Here is a 21,369-nt window from a genome sequence, read left to right as displayed (position 1 = left end):
TGTTCCTATCTCTGAGCCAGAAACTAGGGATTCACTCCCACGGTTTTCAAAGGTAACAACTCTGAGGAGGAGAATACGTAGAATGAATGAAGAGGGTTCTTGTGAGGCAATGTTGCAGTCATATCTCTAAGCCAGGAAACTTGGGTTCTATACACCTGATGCAGAGCTGTGAAAAGACATCTCTCAACGACTACATTGGAAAATATCTAATATCTCTTCAGTTTCACTGCATCAGAATACTGTATGTAGATAAAAAAAAGCCTTCTTATGCAGATAGAGGGCCCCGAGGTATTACAAAAGCAACTATCCGAGAAAAGGAATCGTGTATACATATCGCAAAAATACATCACATGCATTTTTAAAATTGGATCCAAAAGATCGTCAAACAATCTTATAACATTTTTTGCGGAAAGTAAAAAAAAAGGCAAACGCTACAATGGAATTTGACAACGCTCAAATCATCCTTGTAGTTTTGACAAGAGAGGCACTTTGCACCTTGCAGAAACCATTTATATTCATTTTGAATTAACAAGGTTGTTTAAGAAACGACCAGAACCTGTTCAGAACAGCCTGATCAGTTTTACTTTCTTCTCAATGTCTATTCTGAGGTGCAAAATGGAGGAATGATGCGACTTCCAAAATAATCTCCAGTCATTTGACGTCAGATTATTTGCATTCCACTACCCCCTCAAGAAAAATCCATACACGATTCATCTTCCAATGTCTAGGAATCTGCAGGGGCTCGGCAAATATCTTTATACTTGCGTGCAGATATTGTGAGTCAGTTACCAACGTATGGGACCGGGGGTGGTCCACTGCAAACTGTCGTGATGGTGTCATATCCACAGCTAAGGATTAAATCCCGCACCCGGGCGAGAAGCTTTGCAGTATGTGAGAGCTATACCAGGTTGGGAGGGATAATGTTTGATGCTGTTTATCTGCAGTTTTACTGCTGTTCCCAGGTGACCTGCCTACCTTACTGATCTGTTTCATCCAGTTATTACCCACTTTTGGTGCTTCGCTCAGTAAGATCAGTTGCAATTTTCGTTCTTGTTCACTCTTTAAAAAAACGTTTTGTTTCCGAATGTACTTTAAGACCATAGAATTAGCTACAATTATCACTTATGAACGGGTCATAGATAAATGTCCTAATAGGTATTATGTTCAGGATTTGTGATAGTACAGAGTGCAGTTGAACTGGAAATTTCTTGACAGATACTTGGAAAGTATCTGTCTGCTATTGTTTTGTTTTCGTCTCTTACGAAAACCCTTTTCAATCTCATCAACGAGAAGTGGCAACACCGACGACCTACATAAGGTTGATAAGGTTGTCTCTTTCTATTTATCTGTCTCTGTCTCTCTGTCTCTCTGTCTCCTTCTCCCTCGCTCTCTCTCCATCATTGAGAGATAATATATTTTCGTGGGAAAGGCAAATTTTGAAGTGTGTGGAATGTGGGAAACCAGAGGATATACCTGCGTCTCCTCAAATACCAGACAAATCGTTTTATTTTCATCATTTTAATTAGGGAGTTGTAAAAGCGCCATCATCACCCAATGGCTAGAGGATTTATCTCTACAAAAGGAGAACACAGCAGAGATGCACTGTTACCAAAACGATGAACTGGTATCGCCAGGTAAGGGGAGCAAGCCTGCAGCTCATGGCAACTTCGATTGGTACCTCAGAGCCCACATTCGAAGAAAATTTCAAGGCAAGGTTCGAAGGTGCCAGGAGTGATCGTGTAGCCTGAAAATTCTGCGGCTGCAGTTGTCTGATACTGCAATTTATTTCTGTGCTGTCAGAGATAACAGCGATACAATCGTGGGTAAGGCTGTTGCAAAAACCTATCGGGGTGTTATACTGTTTGCAAGGGGATTGGAGAGCTCGAGTGGAAAACGTGCATAAATACAACTGCCTGTTACTGATGATTGCACCCATTCCTGTAATCACCCAAACGGATAAAGGCATCCTCGAACATGTATTCCACTATCCGATCAAATGCCAAGGGACGCTCTTCTATAATCACTGAGCAGAGAAGATGGCATCATTTAAAATAATAATTTGTAGACAATGGAGTGTTCCATCATGGCCAACCTGTCAGTTTTCTTAACAGATTCCTGTTTGATTTAAGTCCTATCCTTTGTGAAGGAACAGTAAATATAAGCGCTCACGCAGCACAGCTAAACTATAAATTCCTCTTACGAGAGACCATTAGGTCCATCGGGTCTGCATCGAACCTCTTAAGAGCGTTACATCTCATCCTAGACCACCACACTATCTCCATAATCACGAATTTATCATGGGTTATGCACGTATAAGAAAAGACAGCAATTTTGCATGGTAAAAAACCTTACTATGTCCACAGTACAAAATACAGGAACATGGCTAATACGAAATACTCCGAATGATCTGGACAAGACACGATTCAGTGAATGATCTCTTCTGTCAGACAGCATCTGAATACTTCGCATATTACCAGACAATTTTCTTCGGTTTTCCTCGATTTTTTTTGATAACCTTACCAGCATGATCATTTTTTTCACCCGATGGTTCCAGTGCTTAGAAATGGAACTGAGAACACGGCCAAGATCAGAGAGCAACCTCATTTGGTTTTTCTAGATTAGCACACGTTGCAACTGCAGCAGGGTTGGTGGCACCGAATGAGAAACTTACCGAAATTTAGCCTCATTGACCAGTTTGTAATGAAGACAAGCATATTCCATTGGCACGAGAATAGTTGCACTCACCGGTAACTGTGTATTCGACCATTAATGCGTTTTTGGTTGACAAAGCCAACTGAGCACATATGGCATTCATCATGTGCACTGACAGATAACGTCTCTCTATTCTCAGTGCAGCTGCAATTGCTTGATCAGACTATTTCTGAATCTTTTTTTTCCCGGCTTCAGGATGGTCCTTGTTGCCCAGTGTTTTGAAAAATGGAAGAGGTGGAAAATTATACTAAGTGAATGGCACTAATCACAATCATATCACAGCAGAGGGGAAATCCTGGGGATATACGGCGATGTTGTGCAGAAGATCATTTAGTTTTAAAGTACCTCTCTGAGTCTGTTTCATAGCTCATGTTCCTCCTCTTTTCAATGAACAGCTAAGATAGCCTCCAAATACATATAGGAGAAAGTGAGGACGGCAGATATCTAAATACATATATCCAAATTTTGTCCCTTACCTGAACAATGCTGCGCCCGTGTCTAGTCAGGACTTACGTCTCAGCTTTTAGTATGCCGACATCTGCACTTAAACATCCTGTTCATATTATCTCTTACAGACTTTATTGAAACGGTTCTGTCAATTTAGGATAAAATTCCAGGGCAAGTGGGGCTTGACACCAGGGCTTTCAGCTCTGACACAGGGACACGGCCCCGCCTCCAAAATCGACAGTCATTCAAGCTGAGATAATTTAAAATATCAATAAACAAACAAAGTGATATCAGGTTGCGTTAGAGCAGCAGCAAATATGTGCCATCAATATCACTGCCAAGGGAGACATTGACACTTTCTGAAATTCAAATGTTAAGCATATTGTTCAGAACTATCAGATTTTCAACCAACATTCAGTTGCTAATTCAGGCAGTGCCACTGTTATATATAATGCATCACTCCAGTTCTCCACAAGATATTGATACATGTAACATTATCGTAATTTGAAACATACCCACAGCTCTCTCCATCGTCACGGATGGAAGAGCCAAGCGCATCAGTGCAAAAGTTAAGGTTGAAGCTTTCGCAGCAATCTTCAGTCAGAACTGTAAAGTGGATGATCCATTTTGGCATCCTCCAGTGGTCCCCAGCATTACAGATACCAATCTTGATTCAATTCAATTTAGCCCACGTGATATAGAACACAGAAGATAGAACACAGGACAGTACAACACAGTGCAGGTCCTTCAACCCTCGATGTTGTGCCGACCTTTTATACTACTCTAAGATCAAACAAACATGCATGGCCTCCATTGTATTATCTTCATAAAAGATTCAATCTAAGAATCTTTTAAATGTCCCGAATGTATCTAACTCTACGACCACGTCTGCCAGTGCATTTCACGCCCCCACCTATCTCTCTGTAAAGAAGCTGGATGTCACATCTTCCCGAAAACTCTCCTAGAATCACCTTATTTACTCCTCTGTGCTAGCTATTTTCATCTTGGGAAAAAAAAATCCCTGATTATGCACTCTATATCTGTCTCCAATCATCTTGCACACCAATGTCAAATTGGCTTTCACCTTTCTTCGCTCCAATGTGAAAAACCCTAGCTCCCCGACCATTACTTCAGAAGACCTGCCATGTAGTCTCACCTGTTTAATCAATGATCTTTTATTCACAGTAAAAAGACAAGGCCTTCACGATATTAGCAAGAAAAGGCAGGGTCGGTGGTGGTAAGTTAGGGCTAGATCGTGAGGAGATTGGTGAGAAAGCACTTTGATGCAAAAAAACTGGCAGATGTTTGGATCTCTATTCCACAAATGGCAGTTGTGACGATCATTTATTAACAATCATTTGTTAACTTATACTCTGGTGTAGATAAATGCTTTTTAAGCAAACACATTTGGGGATGTATCAAAAGTAGATCTGACGAGTTAGAACAGAGATCAGCCATGATCTCATTTCTTGGTGGGACAGGGTCGAAATGTTGAATGGCCTACTTCCGTTCGTACCTTGCTATATCGTATGGCTAAACCATTTGGAAGGTTCTTGACAAATGTGCAATAAACGTCGGGCAAACAAAATCCCAAGAATAAATTAAAGTTTGTCCAACACCTCGTACTTTGGAAGTCTTGAATTAGAAATTACATTCAATGTCTCTGATCTGTACAGTCCTGCCTTATAACATTTGCATTTCCACAAGGCAGACACATGGCTTTACAAATTATACGACAACATGCAAGGTACCTGTCAAGTACTGTCACTGTAAACTGCACAGAAAGAAACAGACGGCTGCGTCGATTAGACCTCTGCCATCGGCAGAACATGCAACGACACAATTTCTGCATTCAGCCTCAATGCAGCGAGTAAAACAGGAGCTAATCTCCAGTGTTTTGAGACAGTAGCTGAAAATGTGTTGCTGGTTAAAGCGCAGCAGGTCAGGCAGCATTCAAGGAACAGGAAATTCGACGGTTCGGGCACAATCCCTTCATCAGGAATGAGGAAAGTGTGTCCAGCAGGCTATGGTAAATGGTAGGGAGGAGGGACTTGGGGGAGGGGCGATGGAGATGTGATAGGTGGAAGGAGGTCAAGGTGAGGGTGATAGGCCGGAGTGGGGTCGGGGCCGAGAGGTCAGGAAGAAAATTGCAGGTTAGGAGGGCGGTGCTGAGTTCGAGGGAACCGACTGAGACAAGGTGGGGGGAGGGGAAATGAGGAAACTGGAGAAATCTGAGTTCATCCCTTGTGGTTGGAGGGTTCCCAGGCGGAAGATGAGGCGCACTTCCTCCAACTGTCGTGTTGTTATATTCTGGCGATGGAGGAAGTGCATGTCCTTGGTGTAGTGGGAGGGAGAGTTAAAGTGTTGAGCCACGGGGTGGTTGCATTGTTTGGTCCGGGCGTCCCAGAGGTGTTCCCTGAAGCGTTCTGCAAGTAGGCGGCCCGTCTCCCCAACGTAGAGGAGGCCACATCGGGTGCAGCGGATGCAACAGATGATGTGTGTGGAGGTGCAGGTGAATTTGTGGCGGATATGGAAGGATCCCTTGGTGCCTTGGAGAGAGGTAAGGGAGGAGGTGTGAGTGCAAGTTTTACATTTTCTGTGGTTGCAGGGGAAGGTGCCGGGAGTGGAGGTTGGGTTGGTGGGGGGTGTGGACCTGACGATGGAGTCACGAAGGGAGTGGTCTTTGCGGAACACTGATAGGGGAAGGGAGGGAAATATATCCCTGGTGGTGGGGTCCGTTTGGAGGTAGCGGAAATGACGGCGGATGATCCGCTGTATACGGAGGTTGGTGGAGTGGTAGGTGAGAACCAGTGGGGTTCTGTCCTGGTGGTGGTTGGAGTGGCGGGGCTCAAGGGCGGAGGAGCTGGAAGTGGAGGAGATGCGGTGGAGGGCATCGTCGATCACGTCGGGGGGGAATCTGTGGTCTTTAAAGAAGGAGGCCATCTGGGCTGTATGGTATTGGAACTGGTCCTCCTGGGAGCAGATGCGGCGGAGACGAGGGAATTGGGAACATGGGATGGTGTTTTAACAGGGGGCAGGGTGGGAGGAGGTGTCGTCCAGGTGGCTGTGGGAGTCAGTCGGGGGTGGTGCCAGTGTAGTTGCGGAAGATGGACTGTTCCACATATCCTACGAAGAGACAGGCATAGCTGGGGCCCATGCGGGTGCACATGGCAACTCCTTTAGTTTGGAGGAAGTGGGAGGATTGGAAAGAGAAGTTGTTCAGCGTGAGGACCAGTTCAGTCAGTCGAAGGAGGATGTCATTGGAAGGGTACTGGTTGGTATGGTGGACCAGTTCAGTCAATCGAAGGAGGGTGTCAGTGGAAGGGTACTGCTGGTACGGCGGACCAGTTCACTCAGTCGAAGGAGGGTGTTCAGTGGATGGGTACTGGTTGGTACGGCGGACCAATTCATTCAGTCGAAGGAGGGTGTCAGACCAGTTCAGTCAGTCGAAGGAGGGTGTCAGACCAGTTCAGTCCCAAAACCAGTGTTTTGAGACAGCATTGGTTTGCTGTGTCATGCTGTGGTCTGTCTGCATGTATCCACTGGTACTCATTCTGCCAGTAACTGTAAAAAATTATTGAGCAACATAAGTTCTGCTTGTTGAAGGAACAACGAGGTCAGTTCAAGGATTATCAATTGTTCTTGGTAGTGTTGTAACTTGCTGTGTACAGTTACGATGGAAGCTGCATAAGTCATACCTCAAATGGCAATCCTTTCAATACAGTTGAAAAGAGCCTCTTGTGGCATCGTGGTAGTATTCCTTTCTCTGAGCAGATCAACCGGGTTCAAGTCGCATCCTGTTCCAGAGTTGTGCTATAAAATTCTTGCGCTGGTTGACTGGAGGTATTTTTATATAGAAAAATCTACAAGACAATAGATACGTTGTGAAGGATCGTCACTGGATCCGAAATGATAACACTGCTTTCTCTCTCGACAGATGCTGTTGAGTTTCTCCGTACATTTTTGCTTTTGTTTGGAGACAAAATAAGGGTCAGAGAGTACAACTTGGAATTTTCATCCCAAGTGATGAAAGAGACAAGATTGATCTTGTCAACTCTTTGGAAACTGATGCTTTTCATGGGTCCCAGTAACTGGTGACTGCCTTTCGCTGACATTGCAAAACAAAAGTTGTTTTAAACCTGAATAAGCTGGGAACGGACTCCAGACATACGTTCATCTATGTGAGGGGTTGGCGGGATGTACAAATCTCGTGCAGTATGTAAGACATTCAAAGTGCCAAATACGTTGGGACAACAGCAATTGGATTGAGTTCAGTCGTGATCTAGGAATGCACACTGTTTTCGTACGCACAGCGACTGAGTTTGTGAAATTTGACGCAAATTGTTTCGCTTCTCTCTCTGAGTCCACATTGTGTCCATCCCGATTTCATCCCAACCGCAACATTTTCCTGTCGTTTTCCCTTAGTGAGTTATAAAGGTGCCTTCATCTCCCCATGGCTGGAGCAGTTGGCTTCACAAAAGAGGAAGAAGGCAAAAATGCACTGTTACCAAAACCACACTAGCGAGATTTACATGCACTGGTACCGCCAGCCCAGAAGTGCAGGTCTGCAACTCATAGCAACCTGTCACTAGGTCTGATCACACCCTGAAAAGGATTCGACAGACCCAGTCAAAAGTCATGAAACAAAAGATAGGTTGAATACGCTGAGCTTGCAGCCGACAGATTCAGCAGTCTATTACTGCACTGACAGTGATCACAGAGATTCAAGCAGGCGAAGATATTATCCAAAAACATAGCTGTCTATCATCCCAGGATTAGAACTAATTTGAAAGCACGGGGGTCATGTTTCAATATGTTGGTCATTGTTGTAGAATCCCTTGCCTTATCACTTGGCAGAAAACTTTTTTCTGCCTTGTCAGCTCTGTTGAACATCGAAATATTTCTTCACTGTAAGGAGAGTTTCTGCTTCTATCACCTTCACAGACAGTGAATTCCAGGTTGCAAAAACACTCTGGGTGTAAAGTTTTTCCTGGTAGCTTCTTCAAACCTCCAACCCCTGAGCTTATGTAAATGCCCACCCTCACCTGTCATTTTCCAGAACACATGTCCCCTCCTCTCGTCATTGATATACTTCGTGAAGTTGGTATTTTAACAGTCCTTTCGTCCTTCCCGCCTTGTCTTGTTGTTCTGGACACTGCATTCCCTTTGTACCCTGCTTACCACGATGATGCAGAAATTGCGTTATTTCTCAAAGACTCAATATACTCCTCGCATCTTGACAAAGAACAGTAAGGTCGGCAGTTTTGCACGGATTTGAGGAAAAACATTTTCATTCACAGTGTGGTTGAGGATCTGGTAAGTACTGCCTGGGATAACAGTTCAAACGGGAAACCCTTCCCTAAATTGATGTCTCCTTTTTATTTTTGATTTTCTGCCAACAACACACGTTTCTTGCTGTGTACCCTGTTTATGACCCACATGATATGACGAGACCGAAGGTGGGCGCAGGAATAGAGTGAGAATGAAGAAGGAGAGAGAAGTTGCGTGCAGGGATAGATGAGAGTGAGGAAGGAGAGGGAAGGTGTGTGCAGGGATAGAGTGCGTGTGTGTAAGGAGAGAAAGGGTGTGTTCAGGGATAGAGTGTGTGTGACGAAGGAGAGAAACGGTGGGTGCAGGTATAGAGTGAGCGTAAGTAAAGAGAGAGAATCTGGGTGCAGGTATAGAGGGAGTGTGAGGAAGGAGAGAGAAGATGGTTGCCTGGATTGAGTGAGTGTGATGGAGGCGGGAGAAGTTGTTTGCACGGATAGAGTGAGAGCGAGTGACGAGAGAGAAGGTGTGTGCAGGGATAGAGTGAGTGTGAGGAAGGAGAGAGAAGGTGAGTGCAGGGATAGAGTGAGTGTGTGGAAGGAGAGAAAAGGTGGGTGCAGAGATAAAGTGAGTTTGAGGAAGGAGGGAGAAGGTTGGAGCTGGGATAGAGTGAGTGTGAGGAAGGAAAGAGAAGGTGTGTGCATGGGTAGAGTGAGAATAAGAAACGAGAGAGAAGGTGGTTGCCGGAATAGAGTGAGAATGAAGAAGGAGAGAGAAGTTTCGTGCAAGGATATCGTGAGAGTGAGGAAGGAGGATGAAGGTGTGTGCAGGGATACAGTGAGTGTGTGCACGGAGAGAAAAGTTTGCTTAATGGATAGAGTGAGAGTGAGGAAGGAGAGAGAAGATGTTTGCAGGGATTGAGTGAGTGTGATGAAGGCGGGAGAAGTTGTGTGCTGGGATAGAGTGAGAGCGAGTGATGAGAGAGAATGGGTGTGCAGGGAAAAAGTGAGAGTGTGGAAGGATAAAAAAGGTGGGTTCAGGGATAGAGTCAGCTTGAGGCGGGAGAGAGAATGTGGTGCAGGGATAGAGTGATTGTGAGGAAGTAGAGAGACGGTGGGTGAAGGGATCGAGGGAGTTTGAGGAAGGAGAGAAAAGGTGGTTGCAGGGAGAGAGTGAGAGTAAGGAAGGAGGGAGAAGGCGTGTGCAGGGATAGAGTGAGTGTGTGGAAGGAGAGAAAAGGTGGGTGCAAGGATAATGTTAGTGTGAGGAAGGAGGTAGAAGGTAGGAGCTGGGATAGAGTGAGTGTGACGAAGGAGAGAGTATGTGCTGCAGGGATAGAGTGGGAATGAAGGAGGAGAGAGAAGTTCCGTGCAGGGATAGAATGAGAGTGAGGAAGGAGAGGGAAGGTGTGGACAGGGATAGAGTGAGTGTGTGAGGAAGGAGAGAGTATGTGATGCAGGGATAGATGAGAGTGAGGAAGGAGAGGGAAGGTGTGTGCAGGGATAGAGTGAATGTGAGGAAGGAGAGAGCATGTGATGCATGGATTGAGTGAGAGTGAGGAAGGAGAGGGAAGGTGTGTGCAGAGATAGAGTGAGTGTGTGGAAACAGAGAAATGGTAGGTGCAGGGATAAAGTGAGTGTGAGGAAGGAGAAGATGGTAGGAGCTGGGATACAGTGAGTGTGAGGAAGGAGAGAGAAGATGCGTGCAGGCATAGAGTGAGAGTAAGGAAGGAGAGAGAAGGTGTGTTCCGGGGTAGAGTGAGTGTGTGGAAGGAGAGAAAAAGTGGGTGCAGAGATAAAGTGAGTGTGTGGAAGGAGGGAGAAGGTGGGTTCAGGGATAGACTGAGAGTAAGGAAGGAGAGAGAAGGTGGGTGTAGGGATAGAGTGAGAGTGAAGAAGGAGAGAGAAGTTGCCTGCAAGGATAGAGTGAGAGTAAGGAAGGAGAGGGAAGGTGTGCGCAGGGATAGAGTGAGTGTGTGGCAGGAGAGAAAAGGTGGGTTCAGGGATAGAGTGAGTGTGAGGAAGGAGGGATAAAGTAGGAGTTTGGATAGAGTGGGTGTTTGGAAGGAGAGAAGTGGTTGGTGCATGGATAAAGTGAGTGTGTGGAAGGAGAGAGTGGAAGGTCTCGCTCATCATAACAACAAACAACCTTTTGTTGCTCCTGTCTAAATTGATAGACTCCCATTCACTTTTTTTTCGTAAAGCTGGTTCGTCTAATTGATCATTAATGTGCTGGATGCTGTTCCTGACATTTTTTAAATTGTTTTGGGACTCCTCGTGTGGCATGGACAAAATAGCACCCGCATTCATACAGGATGGCACCTTAGTCATGCTAAACTAAAAGAATATATGTGTGTGTCATAATAAGTTTCTACGTAAGAACAGATGAAGGAATATGAATTTATTAACGAAATCTCACGTCTGATCGTAACGTGACATGACCTCCTCTAGACAAAAAAAAACAAAGATAAGTGAATTATTTCAATCTATACAAAATGCAGGGGGTGGATTATATACTTAAACTTGCGAGATTATCTCATGGGTCAGTTACCAACGTATTCAGAGAGAGGATATCTGCATTTCATTGGATGGGAACGGGGAGGTCTATTGGACGCTCTCGCAATGATGTCACATTCAGAACAAAGCATTATTGTCACCACCTCTGCCCAAAGCATAGCAATTGTTTGCTGACAAAATATGTTTCGAAATGTTTTCTCAAGATTAGCAACCTTCTTGCTCCAGCCCTGAGAAGTTGCGCAGTAGCTTTCAGTAAATGACTGAATCAAAAGAGTCAACAAAATTTCATCAATATTCGTTGATAATCACCTTTAAACACAGTCAGCTGCGGATTAGGAAAATACTTATTTTGTAATCATACCTGGGGTCATGTGGATCTGTGGTAGTGGATGTACCTCTGGACCGGGAAAAACGGATTCCATTTCCACATCCTACAGAGATATATGGTAATATATCCGAGCAAGTTGATTTTGGAATGAATAAGGAGGGTACTTTTGATGCAGTGGTAGTTTCTCTACCTTCGAACCTGAGGTCTCAGTTCATTATGCACCTGCTGCATAGTTGAATAATAACATTTCAGAAGTTTCATTACAAAATATTTAAAATTTTTGTGTTTTTCCCATCTGAACATTATATCAGTTTGAAAATCTCTCTGATCACACAGAGGGTGGATTGCATTTATTGTATTAGAACAGCAATATGTTAGGTGGAGTCTTTATAGTGCAAAAATAAATCGAGTTCATAAAAAGAATGCACATACAAAAGCTACACAAAATGTTTTCTACGGATTTTTCAGAAAGAAAATTGTCCGAACAACACAATGGAATTTAACATCTTTCAATTCGTCCTTTCATTTGTGAAAATAGAAGCACTTTCAGCACTGCAGCAAAATATTTGAGCAAGAGTGTGGTTTGAAACCTGAATGGACACTGGACTATCTTGCCCAGTTTGACATTCTTCTCCGTATCCATCCTGAGATGCAAACTGGACCAATGTTGTAACATCTAACAGAACCTTCATTTGTTTGACATGACGTAACGTGACCTCCCCTAGAAAAAAAAACAAAGACAAGTGAATTGTTTCGATCTATACGAAATGCAAGGAATGAACTATATACTTAAAATTGCAAGATTACCTCGTGGGTCACTTACCAACGTACTCATAGACAGGATCTCTGCATTTCATTGGACGGGAATGGGGAGGTCGATTGGACGCTCTCGCAATGATGTCACGTCCAGTGCAAAGCATTAAATCCGGCAACAGGGTAAGAGGTTTTGCAGTGTGCAAAGCAGTACCAAGTTGGGAGGGATAATGTTCGATGCTGTTTCTCTGTATCTCCTGTTACTGCTGTTCGCAGGTATCCTTCCAGGCTTGCTTAACTATTTTAGTCATTCTTTATCCGCTCTTCATGCTGTGAGATGAGTTTAGGTCAGTCAGGTCATTTGCAAGTTTCGTTCTTGTTTAATTTATTAAAAATAATATATGTTTCAGTGGCATGAAGTTTCCAAATAAAACAGGGCACAGTAACCAAAACAGTGAGTGGCTGCGGTAACTTAGTCTTTCTCTCTGTAGTGGAAAGATGTGTTATACTTTTGCAGCAGATGGATTTTGAAGTCTGTGGATGTGGGAAAATGGATGATGTACTTATATCTGTGCAAGCAATCGGAATTGCAGCCAATCGTGACAATATGGTTCGGTATTGCTCTACCGTGACTGGGTGCCCAGAGATCTGTTGCTTTGTCTGAGAATGTCAACGACTCGATCTTTTATGAGTGACTGGGGTGGTGGTGCTATCTGCAAAAATAACCTCCCCGTTATAATAGCAAGCAGTTGAAAAATGACCACATCTGTTTTCCCCGTTCCTCCTCAGCTGGCTGCAAGAGCACCTTAATCTTCCAGTCGGAGAACATATTGTCTGTTGGAGAAGGGAAGACGGCGGAGATGCACTGTTACCAAAATGATACTAACCATAACTACATGTACTGGTACCGTCAGCTAAGGGGAGCACGCCTGCAGCTCATAGCAACCTCGATTGGTACTGCAGCACCCACGTTCGAAGAGGATTTCAAGGCAAGATTTGAAGGCACCAGGCATGATCTTAAATCATGCAGTTTAAAAATCCTTCAGCTGCAGACGTCTGATACCGCACTTTATTACTGTGCTGCCAGTGAACACAGCAATACAAACAAGTGCAGGTCTGTTGCTAAAACCGAGCAAGCAGATGTAAGCAGATGGATTGGGAACCTCGAGTTCACAACGATCATAATTGCACCCACTCCTCACTAATGATTGCACCCTTTCATACAAACTGTTCTGGGGTAAAAGTATTATCGAAGTAATAGCAGCGATTTACAACCCAATCAAAGAATAAGGGAACCTGTTCATTTATCATCGAGCCGGATAGATAGTCTCATGTACAATGATAATTTGTAGGGGGCAGAGCATTCCATTCTGACCCACTGTTGTGTTTTACAAAACTACTCTCTGTTTGAGTTTACAATTGATCCTTTTTTAATGGAAACGCGAATTTAATCAAGTTGAAATATGTAGCTAACGCTCATTTGGCACAGTATAAGAAGAGAACCCAAAGATGGGGTAATAGACCATTCGGCCCATCGAATCTGCACTGTATCTCTGAACACTGTCTCACAGAGATCCGCTCTCCTATCCCAATCACCGCGCATTTGTAATGGTTAACTCACCTGCTCATTTTTGTGCAGTATTCAGTAATTTCGCACGGTCAATTCACTTAACCTGCATGCAATAAACAGTACAGGACTCGGAATAATTGAAACCCTTCTGGATGATCTCGAGAGGGCAATAAACCACTTCTGCCAGGTATCATCTGAGGAGTACACATATCCCCAGATGCGTTTGCTGATATTTCCTTTTTGAATATGTATTGACCCAGTCAACCTTCTCCTTTTTTGTAACGTCGTGGCTCCAGGGCTTCAGAATGGAGCTGTCTTCACGCTCCAGCTCAATGAGGGACACCAGTTGATCTCGCTGGACGAGTTCACATGCAACTGCGGCCGAATTGGAGGCACGAAGTGTTGGAAACTGAATGAAATTCCGTCTCTGTTACGAATTGGTAACGTAGCCAAGTGTACTCCATTGGTATGGGACCTATTAAATCCGATGATAACTGGGTGTCCATTCACGACTGCTCTCTTCGTTGACAAAGCAAGCTGAATCAATGTGGTATTCATCATATGCGGTGATAGGTAATGTCTCCTTATCTTCATTGATCTGTCTGTTTGTCAGTCTTTCTCAGTACTGCTTTCAGGAAGGAATTATTTCCACAGTGTTTTGGAAATGAGAAGAGTTGTATGTGTAAGTTAGATGAAGGCCACCAATAATTTAAGCTTTTATTTTTGGTGCTAGTGCAGTGACAACGAGTAGCAGCTGACAGTGAAATCCCTTACAGCCTATGGGACCTGCTTTTCTGAATGTGTCAAGGACAGGTTTTAGCAGGCAAGAAGATCTGAAGTCTGAACAAAAGGTTGAACGTGTAGAAGCCTCAGACCTTGATTCATTTTAAAACTGCTCGCTATCACAATGTTCAAAACAGACCCAGAGCAGTGCAAAAGCCTTCTGCAAAGTCATGTTGCGAGGAGAAATCATGGCAAAACTTCAATTTGAACCTTTAAAATTAATAGCCTATTAAATTCTCGCAGGACCCAGTGATGAAGCAGTAATGTGACAATGCAATTGCCTCGTGGTCTTATCGTTTGACGATTAATCCAAACATTTAGTCAATATTCTAAAAAAAGGTTAGAATGCTATGACAGCAGCTCGTGTAATTTGATTACAGTCATAAACCTAACATAACAGATCGACATAAATCAACCCTTCTTTGTCTGAAAAAAAAACATCTGTTTCCCTAATTTTCTTTAGGACAGGAAAACTGTCCCACAGACCAAGACCAATGCCATTGAATCTCAGTTGCCTGAATGACTTTGAATGCACTTTTATCAATCCTTACGGAGTCTAAAAGAAGTGAAACTGGACGAATCACATTGCACTGACATAAGACAGAAAAACTGTAATAATCGCTCTGTCGACCTTAAAATCCCTCCTTCCAGACATAGAGTTAGCGAGTCAGTGTTTTATAGCATAGAAACAGACCTTTCAGTCCAATTTGACTGTGGCAATAAGGTATCCAAAAATTAAGCTAGCAGCTGGTCCACATCCCTCAAAGTTGAAAGTAATGACTGCAGATGATGGAGATCTGAGTCAAGAGTGCCGTGATGGAAAAGCAAGACAGGTCAGGCCCATCCGAGGAGCAGGAGAGTCGGCATTTCGAGCATAAGTCGTTGATCAAGATCTTGGTGAAGGGATTAAGCCTGAAGTGTCAATATTCCTGCTCTTCTAATGCTGTCTGACCTGCTATGTTTTACCAGAACTACACTCACGACTTTATATCCCTCTAAATCATCGTATTCAAATAATCATCCAGATGTCTTTAAATGCAGTCATTATATTATCTCCCCACTTCCTCTACCATTTCATTGAATACATGCTCCACCTTCCGTGTGACAAAGTTGCCCCTTAGATTCATTTTTAATCTTTCACTCAAAACCTATTCCCTCCAGTTCGGGACTCCGGTATCCCAGGGAAAACATTTTATTTCTTTACACTATTCATTCTCATCAGAACTTCCTAGATCTCTACAAGATCATCATTCCGCCTCTGAATATACGTAAAAAACAGCCCCAACGATTTCAGCGTCTTCTTGCAGCTCAAACTCTTCAATCCAATCTTTGTAAATCCATTCTGAGCCTTTTCAAATTTTAATAGCGTCCTTTCAGACGGAGGAAAACGAGAAGTGCACACAAGTTTCCAAAGGTTGCTGAACCAATGTCATGTACAGCTGCAACATGAACTCCTAACTCTTATTCTCCAAGCTCTGAACAATAAAGGAAAGCACACTGACGGCCTTAATCACTATCCTGCGACTCCATTTTCAAGGAAATATGAATGTAGAATGCAAGGTCTCTTTTCTCAGCAACGCCATCCAGGAGCTTACCATTAAGTCCTGCCATGATTTGCCTTTCAAAATTAAAGACCATCTGCCTTCCGTGGCCCATTGGCCTACCTGATCAAATCCCTTTGGACCCTAACTTAACCTTCTTCGCTGCCCACTGCACCGATAATTTTGGTGTCATCTGCAAACTTACTAACTATATCTCCTATATTCACATCCAAATAATTGTTTAACAAATAATGAAAAGTAGTAAACCCAGCTCTGATCATTGTGGTACACTACTAGTCATAGGCCTCCTGACTGGAAGGTAACCCTCCACCGCCACTGTCTGTCTTCTACCTTCGAACCAGTTTTGTATCCAAGTGGCTAGTTCTCCCTATATTACAGGTGATCTAACCTTGCTCGCCAATTTACCATGACGAACCTTGTGAAATGCCTTACTGAAGTCTGCAAAAATCACGTCCACCGGTCTGCCCTCATCAATCCTCTTTGGTTATTTCTTAAAAAGTCTCAATCGAGTGATTGTGATATGATGTCACACGCACAAAGCCATGTTGGCAACATTTCCCTGGCATTTTCTTACCACCTTCCTTAAATAGTGACAACACATTAGCCAACCTCCAGTCAGCCGGCACCACACCTGTGGCCATTGATGAGATAGATGTCTCAGCAAAGGGCCCAGCAATCATTTTTCTAGCTTTACACAGAGCTCTAGGATACATCTGATCAGATCCTGGGAATTGATCCATCTTTATGCGTTTTAAGAAATCCAGCATCTCCTCATGTGTAGTACTGTCAATTTTTAAGATGTCTCTACCTACTTAGTCACATTTTATTTGTTCCATGTCCTTTTTCACAGTAAACACTGATGCAAAATATTCGTTTACTCTGTCCACATCTCCTGCAGTTCTACACATTTGATGGTGAGTGCAAAGATTGTGAGAGACATCTCACAGCCTAATCAACAGGTGATATAATAATGCTCCTTACCGACAATATCGCAGAAACCACCATCATTTTCCGTGCATAGGACCTGTCCCACTGGCAAGACAGACCCACCAGATTTCCTCGCACAATGGTACACAGTCCACAGGGAGTTGCTCTTGGTGTCTTTGATGTTAGCTCTGGACGGCATGCATTCTCCGGGCTTTGAGTAAAATATGACCAAGGGCATCTTCCGATTATTATTCCATAATGTCCTCACTCGGCTGATGAATTGGTGATCCTCAATATTGAACAAAACTTGGAAGAAAATAGACACATGCAAATCGTTTCAATTTGAAATAACCAAAGTTGGTTTGGATATATCATTAACGTTTTGTGACTACCTTGTTGTCAGTTAATTTTGTACAGTATTCAAAAACAAGTGCCTTTTTTTTACATAAATGGGATCAGGGGAGGTTTATTGGGCGTTCTCATGATAATGTCACGTTCATTGCTAAGTGTTAAATCCAACTCCAGGGCTAGAGGGTTTGCAATGTGTGAAAGCTGTGTGAAAACTTTGCAGGGACAATGTTTGATGCTTTTTTCTGCAATCTCTGTTACTGCTGTGTCCAAATAAACTTCCAGCCTTGCTGAAGTACGTGAGCCTGTCTTAATCCACTTTTAGTGTCACAGATGAACTTCGATCACTCAGACCACATGCAACTTTTGTTCTTGTTTATCATCGGAAAAAAAGGTGTTGCCTTTTTGTGGAATGTTCTGCATGGCCAGCGAAGAATCTATAATTGTCCCTTATGAAAGGGACATAGATAAATATTCAAATTAGCATTATTTGTAGGATTAGATTAGATTAGACTTACAGTGTGGAAACAGGCCCTTTGGCCCAACAAGTCCACACCGACCCACCGAAGCGAAACCCACCCATATCCCTACATTTACCCCTTACCTAACACTACGGGCAATTTAGCATGGCCAATTCACCTGACCCGCACATCTTTGGACTGTGGGAGGAAACCGGAGCACCCGGAGGAAACCCACGCAGACACGGGGAGAACGTACAAACTCCACACAGTCAGTCACCTGAGTCGGGAATTGAACCCGGGTCTCAGGCGCTGTGAGGCAGCAGTGCTAACCACTGTGCCACCGTGCCGCCCACTGTGATAATACGGAGGGCATTCAAATAGGAAATTGTCTCAAAGTTGCACAGAGAGCAGAAGCAATTGGGAAAATGGTCCGTTTCAAGCTGCATCGTTCTCTTTTGCAAATGTCTTCCTTTCGTTTTGGATCAGCATTTTAAAGTCCCTGTCTCTTGCTCAGAGACTGGAAGTGGCAATGACAAGCGTCCAAATAGCCTGACACAATGTGGGCACCGTTACGTGGCGTAGGTCACGATCTTTCTGTCTCCATAATGGGTAAATGTCATGTCTTTGTGAAGCAGGGGACATTTCAAACTGTGTGGAACACGTGAAATCAGAGGTTACACCCGGGTCTCCGCTGTAATTGATGTTACATCTCAAACCAATTCTTTGCCTTTCCACCTTTGTAATTTAGCGACTTGAAAACGTGTCCTCGTCTCCCAGTGGCCAGAGCATTTGTCTCAGCAAAAGAGGAATACAGACGAACTGAACTGCTATCAAAATGACACTGGCAATAACAACATGTACGGTAACTGCTAGCGAGGTAGGACAGGCCGACAGCTCATACCAACCGCCATTGGGACTTCAGCACTTATGTTCGAGTATGATTTCAAGGCAATATTTGGAGACACCAGGTTCAAACTTGAATCGTACAACCTGAAAATCCTGAAAAATGCTGGAGGTATCTGATACTGTCGTTTATTTCTGCATTGTCTGTAATTACACTGATGAAAATAATTCTAGAGTTCATGCAAAAATCTAGAGAGCAGTTAAACTGAGCAGATCAAGTGGAAAGCTCGAGTGAACAACACTTCCAATTACAGCCACTCCTTGCTGATGTTTGCACACGTTCTTACAAGCATCCATTACCCATCTAGATGCTCTTCACTGTTCAATCGAAGATCAAGTGCCCCTTTCCAGCAACAGCTGAGCCGAAGACATAGTGTTATGTTGAGTAAAAGGACCTTGACTATTCAGCATTCGAGTATGCAAATATCTAATCATCTGGCAATAATGCAAGGTCCTGAAGTCTGGCTAAACTATGTTATCTGGCATTCCATTTTCCGGAATTGGATCAACCAAACGAAATACTCCACCCCCCCCCCCACCCCCATGTCCTTCAAATAATCAAAGTTCCGCTAATTTGTAGAGGACAAAGAGTTCCATTGGGGGAAATCTATTATTTTCTAAAATGCTTTCTGTTTCATTTTGCTAATGTTATTGTTCCAAATATATTTAATGCTCATATGACACAGTGGATTCTGAGCTCCCATGCAGTGAGGAAATGGACCATTCAGCCTGTAGAGCTGTTCTGACGCTTGAAAGACCATCCCAGCCAAGATCATGAAACCCACCGTATTCCCATAACTCCGCATTTCCAATGGCCACCCACAGACACATTTCAGGACACCACAGTAAAGTTTAGCATACTAATTCACCTTACCTACACATCATAACGAATGCAGGAGCAGGAATGATTGGAGAGCCTTCGGGAAATTCTCGACAAGGCACAATTTGCAGAATGCCCTTTTCTGCCAGCCATAGAACATGGAAAATAGAAAAGCACAGAACAGGCCCTTTGGCCCACGATGTTGTGCCGAGGTTTAATCCTAATAGATAATGTGATAACTTAACCTATGCAATTCGCAACACATTGCTATCCATGTGCATGTCCAACAGTCGTTAAACGGCCCTAATGACTTTGCTTCCACCACCACCCCGGTAAAGCATTCAATGCATTTATAAATCGCTACGTAAAGAACTTGCCTCTGATGTCTCCTCTATATCTTTCTCCTAATATCTTAAAACTATGCCCCTTCATACCAGTCAATCCTGCTCTGGGGAAAAGTCTCTGGCCACTGTATCTATCTATTCCACTTACGATGTTGTATACCTCGATCAGGTCTCCACTCTTCCTCCTTCTCTCCAGAGAGAAAGGTCCGAGCTTATTCAACCTTTCTTCATAAGACAAGCCCTCCAGTCCAGGCAGCAGCCTGGTAAACTTTCTTTGTACCCTCTCGAAAGCCTCTGTGTCTATCCTATAGTAGGGCGACGAAACCTTGATACAGTATTCCAGGTGTGGTTTCACCATGGGCTTATAGAGCTATAGTAAAATCCTCATGGCTCATAAACTCGCTCATCCTGTTAATTAGATGCAAAACACCATATGCTTCCTTAACAACCCCATCAACTTGGGTGGTAACTTTGAAGGATCTATGTAATTGCAAACCCAGGTCCCTCTGTTTCTCCACACTGCCAAGAATCCTGTCTTTAATCCTATGTTCAGCATTCGAGTTCGACCTTCCAAAATACATCACTTCGCATTTATCCAGGTTGAACTCCATCTGCCATTTCTCAGCCCTGCTCTGCATCCTGTCTATGTCGCTCTGCAGACTGCAGTTTCTCTCGATAGCATTGATGGCACCTCCAATCTTTGTGTCATCTGCAAATTTACTAACCCTCCCCTCAACCTCCTCATCGAAGTCATTTATAAAAACTACAAAGAGCATAGGCCCAAGAACAGAGCCCTGAGGGACCCCACTCAACACTTAACTTCAGGCAGAATACTTTCCATTTACAAGCACTGTCTGCCTTCTGAATCCAGATAGCCAAATCTACCTATGTCTAATTCGGAGTCCAGATAGCCAACTCTCCCTATATCCAATACTTCCTGACTTTATGGATGAGCCTACCATGTGAAACCTTATCAAATGCCTTGATGAAGTCCATATGCGCCACATCCACTGCTCGAACTTTGTCGGCCTATCTTGTCACCTCCTCAAAGTACTCAATAAGATTTGTGAGGTCTGACGTGCCCCATACTAAGCCATGCCGATTACTTTTAATTACACTAAGCTTTGCCAAATAATCATAAATCTTGTCCCTCAGAATTCTTTCCAAAGCTTTGCTGACTACAGACGTAAGACTGACTTGTCTGTAATTGCCAGGGATTTCCCTATTAACCTTCTTGAAAAGACGAACAACTTTTGCCTCCTTCTAATCCTCTGGTACGACTCCCAGAGAGAGTGAGAAGGCAATGATCCTCACCAGCGGCTTAGCAACCTCCTTTCTCGCTTCCCAGAGAAGCCTAGGATAAATCGAGTTTGGCCCTGTGCACTTATTTCCAAATTTCCAGCACATCAACTTCATCAGTTTTGGTCTGGTCAAGCCTGTATCCCTGCTCCTGAAAGTTTTCATTCACAACAAGATTCCTTTACTTAGTGAAAACCGAAGCAAAAACCTCATTTAGGGCTTCCCCTATATGCTCAGACTGCATGCACAAGTTCTGTCCACTATCCTTGATCGGCCCTACCTTCTCCCTGATCATTCTCTTCTTCCTCATGTATGAATAAAATGCCTT

The 21,369-nt window shown here is 43.6% G+C and overlaps 1 gene segment (V, D, J or C); it reads left to right on the top strand.

Annotated features, from left to right (window-relative positions):
• The first annotated feature begins 12,235 nt into the window (after nucleotides 1-12,235).
• LOC132834514 (T cell receptor alpha variable 5-like) lies at nucleotides 12,236-13,229 on the top strand. The segment is given in 2 exon segments: nucleotides 12,236-12,300; nucleotides 12,814-13,229. Coding segments are annotated over 2 exon segments (462 nt in total).
• The last annotated feature ends 8,140 nt before the right edge of the window (nucleotides 13,230-21,369 follow it).

Source organism: Hemiscyllium ocellatum, chromosome 40 (genome assembly GCF_020745735.1).
Source record: "Hemiscyllium ocellatum isolate sHemOce1 chromosome 40, sHemOce1.pat.X.cur, whole genome shotgun sequence".
Classification (NCBI taxonomy): domain Eukaryota; kingdom Metazoa; phylum Chordata; class Chondrichthyes; order Orectolobiformes; family Hemiscylliidae; genus Hemiscyllium; species Hemiscyllium ocellatum.
The sequence above is the reverse complement of the archived record's forward strand: the minus strand, read 5'-3'. Positions and strand labels throughout refer to the sequence as shown.